The sequence below is a fragment of the Cryptomeria japonica genome, chromosome 1 (genome assembly GCF_030272615.1).
Source record: "Cryptomeria japonica chromosome 1, Sugi_1.0, whole genome shotgun sequence".
NCBI classification, from domain to species: domain Eukaryota; kingdom Viridiplantae; phylum Streptophyta; class Pinopsida; order Cupressales; family Cupressaceae; genus Cryptomeria; species Cryptomeria japonica.
The window spans coordinates 241,227,490-241,238,099 of NC_081405.1; the positions used below are offsets into that span (position 1 = coordinate 241,227,490).

At 38.3% G+C, this 10,610-nt stretch overlaps 1 protein-coding gene across 1 annotated transcript; it reads left to right on the forward strand.

Annotated features, from left to right (window-relative positions):
- Nucleotides 1–3,817: 3,817 nt before the first annotated feature.
- LOC131034165 (chitinase 2-like) lies at nucleotides 3,818–4,586 on the forward strand. The gene is made up of 2 exons (XM_057965554.2): nucleotides 3,818–4,203; nucleotides 4,313–4,586. Exons 1-2 carry the CDS (start codon nucleotides 3,818–3,820, stop codon nucleotides 4,584–4,586), a joined length of 660 nt encoding a protein of 219 aa, XP_057821537.2.
- The last annotated feature ends 6,024 nt before the right edge of the window (nucleotides 4,587–10,610 follow it).

A 10,610-nucleotide genomic window follows, 5' to 3' on the forward strand; every position in this document is an offset into this window, starting at 1 on the left:
TGCTCACTTGATCCTTCAATGACTCAATGAAGTTTTTTGTATCACTCAAGTTTCTTCTCAGATCACTTTCTTCTTTCCTTGATGCATATAGGTCTTCAAGTGCCACAATAAGTTGTCTCTAAAAATCAAAGTCCTTTGATTAATTCTTCCAGATCTTCCTCAAGCTGTTAGGCTTCCTTGGAGGAAATAGGCTCTAATACCAATTGTTGGAATCAATGAACACCGAGAGGGGGGGTGAATCAGTGTTCTGCAATTAACATGTTTCTTAATTTGATTCTTTAACCACTAGATACAAATGAATGAAAGTAAAGTGTAGAAATTGAAAACAAATAACCAAAATACCATAACACCAGAATTTTTACGTGGAAACCCGAAAAGGGAAAAACCACAGTGGGATTTGAACCTATAATATTATAATATTATGATCGGGAGTATAATAATATTACAAGAAGGGAATGCACATGCATTCAGGCACACTACCTAGAGCTCACTACTCAATTACAAAAGAGGGCTACAACACAGAGGAAGGTTCACTGCCTTACAAGTGATTACAAATAAGAACAAGAATATCTAGACTAAATAGTAGCATCTATATATGCCAAAAATAAGTTTTAGTTAAGCATAATTAGACTTTTGCCACTGTTATGTCTCTCTGCTCTGTTATGCTTCTCTATCATATACCGGAGCACCAAAATCTTCAATACTCAGTCATAAAAATTTGCACAATTGCTCATACAATCTTCCCACACTCATACCATATACCAAAATTCTCAAATGATTTGGTCTTATATATCTGCATCATTAAAATAAATCATTTTTCATGTCGGTTTCCAAAAACTACATAACATGCAACACACAACATGAAACGTGTAACCACAAGTTGGCTCAATCCGATTACCAATCCATATGCAGACCCAAACAAATTGATAATAAGCTTCCTAGATGTCATCTCAATCACCTTGAACTCGAAAAAAATCATTGTAGTCCACCCAAAGATTCTTCACAACATGTTACACCAAAATAGCTATGCTGTTTCTAGATTACCGGTTACCAGACCTTCTAACTTTCATAAGAATCAATACTAGAGGCTAGAATTGAGTAACAAGTTGCCTCGAACATCTAATTAACCAATCCTTTCATCACAACCAAAACTACTCAACTTCACAATGTATCCATATTCTGTATTCCACCTTCTAGACTTAAGCATAAATGAATATCAGGCTTCACAAAATTTTGGTAGATCAATTCTACATATACCGGATATGATATTTGATTTGAGTTTTAATGAATGACAACCTCAGAACAATCTCCAAGCATTTATCTCCACTGATACAATGTCCCTTTCCAACAAAATCAACCTCATATGATACTATTGTGATGCATTTAAAATAAAACATGAATACACCAAAAATAGTTAAAAATGGAAGAGGAAATGAATAGTGGTAGAACTGTTACTTTTAACAATTTTATAGTTGTAGCATATCGATGACATAATTAAATGTTGTAGAAACATTACTACCACCACTCCTATTGTCTTTAAAAAGGAACAAGGGAGAAGTGATGAAGAGAGGACCGGGCATAAGCAGGAGTGTACTTGGGAAGAAAGGTCTCAGAAAGTGAGACAATTGAAGAGAGGAGACTAGGGGAAAACTTGAGTAGTGCATTGGAGCCTTCATAGAAGATCAATTTGACTATATGAGTGAAAAGAGAAAGATAAACATTTAGAGCTTCTTCAACTTTTATTTTTCATTCATTGGTAATGATCTTTCTCATGATCATTATGTATATTAGGGATAGTATAAGTTGGAGTTAAGGAATATGCATTCATTTTTCTTTAACATTCTATTCATGAACACCCCTTTATTCCAATGCTCTACTATACAATGCCATTTGTTGTTCTATAGGTATGTATTGCACATGCACATGTTCCATCTTTTCATTTTCTAAAAAAACAATTAGCTAGTAATTTTTATAGAGAATTAAGTGTTTTCACTTAGAAGGGAGAATGAGATAGATTAGAAGATTGATGCTAGAAATGTAGAAGAAGTCATTGGTTTGATGTCTCCTACCTTTCTTTTATACTGTGACAATTTTATGGATTTATTTTGCAATGAGAGAAGATATATTTTGTAACTATAAGTTTTAATGATCCTCTCTATTTTGAGCAACATTTTTTTTTGGTTTTCCTATAAGTATTTTAATTAAGGGGTTTTAATCATGTAATTCAAATTAGTTTGACTATTTCATTGAATAAAGATAATTTGCATTTGTTTTCCCTTTTTCATGCATATGCAAGTATTTGATAGTATTCGATTTGAAATTATGTTTATAGGATCTCCTCTCTCCATTTGAGCTAACTCTATTCTCTAACTTGTTTTATGCTCTTCATTGGCTCATGCTTCATCAACCTCACCACCAAAAATTGGAAATACCGCCTCTGAGTGTGTACCTGTGGAAAACCCTCAAGGAAAATTTTGTTGGCTACAAGTTTGGTGACATACTTCCTTAGGAGGATAATGCAGCTATTGAAGGCATGGTGGAGACTAACCCTCAAGGATAACCTATGGGATCATATGCATTGTTTTGGTTTCTAGCCCTCCCTGAAGGATAACATGAGGGATCGTATGCATTGGTTTGGTTTCTAGCTCTCCTTATTTTTGGTCACTGGGCTCTCATTTCTTCCAAATTTTGTTAATTTGTGCCTGATTTTGTGCTAGGAGATGTAAATTAGTTAAAATAGGTTAGTTGCAGAGTGGGTTTCATCCTCTACTCCCATGTTTTTGGGTTGAGGCATCTTTGATTCTTGATAGTTTTGGTTAGTATTCAAACTCGGCTCTTTGCACAACTCTGATATTTTCTAGTTTAATTGTTTCTATATATATGTGTGTGTGTGTGTGTTAGTCAAATACCACAACTTGCAAAAAGCTACATAAATGATCAACTAGAATAATTCAATAATTAGATTTATCAATTCAAGAAGAATGAACAAAAACTTCTTTATGAATAAGTACTTTAATTGTTTTAATTATTTATTTTATTTGTGTTTACTAACATATCAAATATCCAAACAAAATGAAAGTTAAATTTTTAGTGAAAATTTTTACTTGAAATTAACAAGCTTATAATATATATAAAATAAGCCGAAAGCTATACTTCTCATGACGCCTATTACACTTTAATGTGACCAATTGATAAAAAGGATGCCTCCAAAAGAATATATCTTGACTTAATTTATACATTATTGAAAAATATATATATATTAAAAATAATAAAAAACACTTTCGTATCATTAGTTTTACCACAAGACTTGCAAGCACTTCAACATTAGAATTTGCGAGAGGCCTTGAAGAAGGTGACTATTAGATGGGTGTGCTCAATTATTGTGTTTCTATCGAATTGCGTAAGCAAATAATCATTTCGTTGTGGCAGCTATACAAGCCGGCCGTTATGTTGGGGTTTTCATTGTACACGATCTCGTGTTATATAGATTCTTAGAAAAGCCACAACAGACGAATTCGATAATCTTTAGGTTGCCTAGCCGAGAATGGTGATTGGTAGTATCGATACTTCGTTTAAAAAAAATAAAATTATTTATCATACCAGACATAGTAGCATACAGACTGTCAAGAAAGATGAATCGACGAAGTATCTCACCATGCTCTGATTACGTGGCCTGCCATGTTTTTTCCTTTCTTCACACATTGGAGAAGACGTATCGACGGAAAAAATTAAACAAGAACATACACATAGCACTGTATAAAAGAAGACCTTCCTCTTAAGACCGCTTACAACACTCTTCACTCACACCTCGTCCACCATGGAATTTTACATGAAGATCTACATTTCTCCGATTTTGCTGTTTCTCCCCACCTCACCGTGTAAGCTTTCACAGTTTATTATACTTTTTCAACGTCGCTGTTTCAATTATTTTTACGATGCTTTTGAATTGATTATGCTTATAGTTTCTTTTAATCGACTCTGTGCAGGTGGCAATGGTAAAGTACTCAGGGAATATATAGGCGCCGAAGGCCTCAACATCAAATTCTCAGATGTACCGATCAATGAAAATGTTGAGTTCCATTTCATTCTATCATTTCCCATCGACTACACGAGCTCTGATCGCTCTCCATCTCCAACAAACGGCAAATTGAACGTTCAATGGGACAAGAAAAATCTGAGCCCTGCGGACGTTCTAAGCATTAAGTCTAAAGCATAAGAATGTCAAGTTTAAAGTCAGCTTAGGAGGTGACGTGGCTGGACATAACACCCAAGTACAGTTCAATCCATCTTCTGTGTCCTAATGGATTAGCAGTGCTGTGTCTACTCTCTCTCAGATAATTACAGGATACCATCTAGATGGCATCGACATCGACTACGAGCATTTCGATCATTCCGATCCCAATACATTTGCTGAGTGCATTGGGAAGTTAATCGTACAGCTGAAGCAGAAAAAGGTCATGTCCATGGCGTCCATTGCTCCGTATGAAGATGAGGGCCCAGTTCAGTCTCATTATAAGGCACTGTGGAGGAAATGCGGTCGCTTCATAGACTATGTCAAGCAATTTCTCGAGTACTTCGACACTTAAGCCTCTAATTACAAGGGCGGGAAACTATTGAGCAGCTTCGGTACAGATAACGAGTCAGATGGCGTCAAACCAGATAAGGGATTCTTTGACGCGTGCAAAGAGTTGAAGAAAAGAAGGAAGCTTGAGGGTATATTTAACTTCAAATACGAAGTGGAAGCTCAAGAAATCTTGGCCTCCAATTGATAACTCAAGAAATGGAAACAACAAGTAGCAGCACTTTCATTATTTTGCACCAAAACTTAATAAAGTAACCGCACAATCATTTTATTTTACTTATAGTAATTTTCTGATCTATATTATTCATCCTAAGATAATTGAATTTTTTTTTGTTATTTTACATGCTTGTTAAATGAATTATTGTGTGAATAAATTAAAAAGGAAAAATAAAAAATAAGTATTGTAAGGATAATTACTAATAGAGAATAAAATTACAAACTAAATACATAAATTTAAGTATGTATAGATTATTCATGTAGGAAGTTAATTGTATTTCTTTTAATTTCCCTCTACAAGATCAATGGGGTGAGTCTTAATCAATGCTTGTAAGCTACTAAACTATCTTTTGTAAGAGATTTGGTAAATGTATCAATAATTTTCTCAAACACAAGACAAAATTATGACTTCACATGTCGATTATGAAGCGAATCTTCAATCAAATGATGTTGGATCTCTATGTGTTTCAATCTAGCATAAAACCTTACTTTTTGGTCATTGAAATGGTCTTGTTGTTATCATGATAAAAAGTACTTTGATGTTGTACTAACAAACATAGATCCTTCAAGATCCCTCTAATCCACATGACTTGACAAATTGCTATTTTGATAACAATATATTCTACTTTAGCTAAAGAGAGAGCCATTGTTGCCCATCTCTTTCTTCTCTAAGGTACAAGTTGAGATCCATTAGAGAGACCATAACTAGGCGTTGATTTTCTATCATCTATCAAACCCATCCAATTAGTGTTGATAGAACTAATTAGTTCAATTTTTTTAGTGGAATAATTATGTATGGAAAACTTTTATATGCACATCACATACCTTGATATTCTCTTGGTTTCTCAATGATGAGACTTATATAACTCCTATATAGACTTTCAAATATGTCTCATAACATATCGAGTATTGGTTTTATATATACTGAGGTGATGAGACTCTTGACCAGAGATTTTTTTTTTTTGATGAATAGATAGGCCTTCTCTATTAAGTATAAATATTAAATTATATATTCACAAAAAAGGCCGGGGGATACAAGGTCACCTCGTGAGAGTCACACGGCAAGATGCTGGAGTAAAAAATACAAAGCTATTCATCAAAAAACTTCCTCAAGCAACGAAAGCAGAGGGAACTGAGAGAGGAGGATCTGGATCATCTTTCTTACCCTATACATTAGCGGGGTCAAGAGTTGGGTCTGACATGGACCACCCATCTTCAAGGTCTTTGTATTCTTCTCCTTCCTCCCATCTGGGAGGTGAAATCGCCAGAGCTAGGTGGGGAAAGTTCGAGGTGGTGGTAGAAGGCCTCCCAAAGCCATCAACACCGAAAGGAGTCAAAGTCTTAGGAGCAGCAAAAGGCCACCCCAAGGCACAACCACGATGCGAAGGAGAACCCGAGCGACGCCTCCATGCATCGTCTCTATCACTAGTGGAGCGGCGAGGATCCTGGGACCGCATGGTCTGAGAGCGTTGGGTTGAGGAACCACGACCACGACGGTGGCCACGGGGCAGAGTGTAGTCAACAGAGATAGAATCCAGTGGCACTTTGGCAACTGCACAAGCGACATTGCCCCAGTGCTGGAGGAGCTCCTGTAAGTGGCCCACCTCTAGAGCCACTTTGTCAGCTTGTACCTGAATTTGCATTAGTACATTATTACAAATGCAAGCTTTAGCATAAAGCGAGACATTAATATCCAAAGAGCTATGAGTAAAAAGAACTGTATTTCTATCTTTCCAAAGAGTAAATAGGATCTCCATTCTAAAAGCATGCCATATCTGGGAAAATTTGAAGGGGGTTCTAGGCAAATTGCCCAGAAGAGCCATATGGCAAGAAAAGGGCTCAGGCTAAAAAGGCCGAAAGAAATCATGGATCGAACTCCACTACTATTGAGCTCTTCTATAGAAACAAAAAATGTACATAAAAGTTTCTGGGTGATGACAAAAAGGGCACCAGGGATCAGGAACCCCCAAATGCCAAGTCTGGAACCCAAAGGAAGCCCTTGAAAAACCACACATCGAGCAAAGTGTGAAATCTTGCATTTAGTGGTGGTGGACCAGACAACAAGAAACCTGAGTCTCTAGGAATTCTGAGAAGACTGCAAGTGCCACCGTTGGTTGAGAATTGGACCATAGGAAAATGGGGAACCAATCTGATATAACCCATTTTTGGTTTGTAGTTGTTGAAAGGAGTCCAAGGATACCACTTCCAATCTTTCGACCAAGGTCTGAAAGACAAAATGCCAAGCTTATGTAACAAATGTGAGGATAAGGCCGAAACTAGAAGATCGTAAGTTTGTCGATCTGGTTGTGGCAGACGAAATTAGACCTGAAGGTCATCCCATGACCGAAGACTCATAGAAGCTCTGAAAAAAGCATCCTTAGGTGTTTGAATGTCACGTTTGTGAAAATGCAGAGCACTAACACCCTAGATTTTGCCCAACGGTAACCCTTGCACCTGAAAAAGAGGAGACCACCAAAGGTTGTGTTGATTCATGGAGATCCCGTCATGAAAACCATCACTCACCAATCGAAGCCAAGGCTTGATAGCTTCCCAAGCACACTAGATGCTTTTAACAACAAAAGTTCTCAAGATCTGAATAGGGTCTTTCATAATGAGAAAGGTTTGAAAATCAATCCCCTTCCATGCCGGTCTATTGGTAGGAAATCCCAAAGAAATGCAATGTCGAAGAAGGATTTTCCAATCCTCGTCACCAGATAAGGCTCTGATTATCCATTTAGCACATAAGGAAAGCCCTTTTTTCTGGGTAGAAGCCGAGCCCTCTAGATTCCTTGGGAAGACAACAATACTCCCAAGCAACTCTGTGGAAACCTTGATGGTCAGATCAAGAGGCCCAAAGAAAAGCCCACATAAGTCTTTCCAACTTCATGTAAGAGGCCTTAGAAGGAGCCCCACATGAGGAGTAATAGACATGGGTGCCAAAACCTTCGAATAAATTTGAAATTTACCAGCCAAAGAGAGAGGCTTGGTAATCCAATAGGCCTTTTTCTCAATCTTGGCTAAAAGAACATTCCAAAGATCCATAGACGAAGCTTGAAAGGAAAAAGGAATGCCCAAAAAGAGAAAATTTTTGCCATGATGAAGCCATTTCCAGTCATATTGAAGAATCCAAGGTAGGGTGGGAAGAAAAGACTCCCTATAACATTGCATCTTGTGCCATTGAATGGCTGAACCAGAAGCCAAGAAAAAGGTTTCCAGACATTGAAGAGTGGCTTTTATATTGTCTTCTTCCTCAATGAGAGTGAGGAAGGAGTCATCTACAAAATGGCCATTGATAAGTTGAGAAGGTGACTCAGGCAGGGAGATACCACAAACACGCCCAACAAAGATAGCATTAGCAAGTAAGTAATGAAACCCCTTCACCGCAAGAAAATATAAAGCAGGAGCCAAAGAACATCCCTGGTGAATGGATCTGAAAAGGCCAAAAGCCTCAGACTGTCAGCCATTAATGGTGATACAGGTCGAGGCATCCCCAAATAACATCTGAACAGACAAAATGAATTAGGGATTGAAGCCAAAAGCTTTGAGCATAGCTAAAATAAATGGCCACTCAATGCAATCATATGCCTTAGTGAAGTCAATCTTAAGAAAGATTGCCCACTGCTTGGCATCTAGCCCAGTCCATCCCTTCTCAAACAACAATAATATTATCCAGAATAAATCTGGACTTGATAAATCCAGTCTACTCTGGACTAACAATAAGAGGTAGGAGATGATGAATCTTGAGAGCCAAGGCTTTGGCAATGATCTTATATGAGACATTGAGCAAGGTAATAGGCCTCCAATTGAAAATATCCTCCGGGTCCCTAGCCTTAGGGATAAATTTGATGTTATCCTGATTAAGCATCGCTCCTAGGGATTGGGAATGAAAAGCTTCAAGGTAAACCTTATGAAGGTCAGGACCAACACAAGCCCAAAGGGCTTTGTAGAATTCGCAGGGGAAACCATCACACCCAGGGGCTTTATCATCCGCCATAAAAAAAATGGCTTCCTTGATATCATCAATGGTTAGTAAGAGATCACAAAAGGTCTGCTGAGACTCAAAGAGCCATTTGGGAACAAAAGCTAAGATATCTTGCAAAGCTTGGGCTTTGGCCCGAGAGTCTCCCTATGCTATACACACCTTCTCATAATGACTGACAAAAGCTTGCAAAATATCAGGCAGCTCGGTGAGAACAACATGCCCTTTTTTTATTTTGTTAATCCCTACAGAGGTATCATGTGCATGCAAAGCAAGGAAAAATTCTTTGGAGGCCCTATCGCCCACCTTGAGCCAATGCAACCCGACTTTGATTTGAGCTTCTTTGACAGATTAATTATCTGCATCTTGTTTCTGATGATGGAGCTAGGCTAGTCGATTGTTGCAAGTTAGAATCATAAGGATTCAAGGCTAGAGCTTCTATGGTAGCACATAGATCTTTGGTGGTCGCGTCATACGACCACCTGTGGTACATGGCAAGCTGTCTACCATAAATGCGTAGAAAACTCATAGAGCGGGTAATGGAGTCATTCCAACATGCAATCCAACCAGTGTGATGATGAGGCCTTGGTTCTGAATTCCAAACCTATTGAATGTGGGCCATCATGGCTTGATGATGTAGAAGAGACGTGTAGAGGTAGAACTGCATCTTGGAAGGACGCTACCTAGCTGGCTTCCATTCAATGCTAGACTTTATGGGAAAGTGATCAGAAAATATCACATAAACAAGAGGAGTGACAAGTAGATCTTTATCTTCAGAAAAAGAAAAAAAATATTGCGCAGTTATCATAGCACGATCAAGCCTTTTAAATATTCTGTCAGAGCCAGCTTTGAAATTAGACTAAGTATTCAAGACCCCACCAAGGCGGTGACGCTTTTTGTTGGGGTTGAAAAGACCCAACTTATTACGCATATAGTACCAGGCTTCCCTCTCGCCAGCTGTCCATCAAAAAGGAAAAAAATCATCCTTATCGGTTGCCACCTCAACCATATTGAAGTCCCCACACATGACCCAAGTTGTAGGTGGTAGATTGCCAGCAATCCAGTGCCATATGTGTTATCTATAAACCGCATCATTGGGAGCATAAAGATTAACAATCCTAATGGAATTATTAATGACTGATAGCAAAACCCATACAACGCACTGCATGGGATCAAAACCATGAGAAATAACTGCAGAGAGCCAATGAGGTGAAATGAGAGTAGCAACTCCACCTCGACCAACTTCATGCTGGGAGGAAAAAACAAGGCTATCTAGAGAAATAACACGACATGCAGTAGTGAGGAAGAAACTGACAATTTTAACTTCCTGAAGCCAGAGAACATCCAGGCCTACAACACGATGAACATATCAAACAAATACTTTCTGGTGAGGTTTGTGAGACCTCAAACATTCCATGAGATGTAATTCATGAAAAATCTTGCATATCATCCTCATCCCCAAGAGAGGAGAAGCTATTGCACAAAAAATATGAACTGATATCGGGAAGAGAGTCCCCACATGAAATAACTCGTCATTTTTTCTGAACCACCATCTACTATCTCAGCACACCTAGAAGGGATGTGAGAACATTGCAAAGAGTGTGGAGTAGAAATCACAGACTCAACCTAAGGAATGCGAACCCAAGGGGGTCGAGTGGCACCCTTAGAAGATTCCTTCCCTTGCTGGTTAGGATTGAAACCGAAATGGACGATGTAGAGACCTCCTGGGCAAACGGTGTCTATTTGCCACCAGTTGGGAACTTGAACCAATGAGTGGCTTTTGGGCTGAAGCCGTAGAGTTTTTGCCTTTGTGAACTACATTGGTCCATTCAT

What these genes read in the sequence shown, in the direction of transcription:
- LOC131034165 (XM_057965554.2), top strand. Translation starts at nt 3,818, where the DNA reads ATGGAATTTTACATGAAGATCTACATTTCTCCGATTTTGCTGTTTCTC. An exon ending in GCGGACGTTCTAAGCATTAA is followed by an intron (nt 4,204 to 4,312) that starts GTCTAAAGCATA and finishes ATGGATTAGCAG; the next exon opens with TGCTGTGTCTACTCTCTCTC.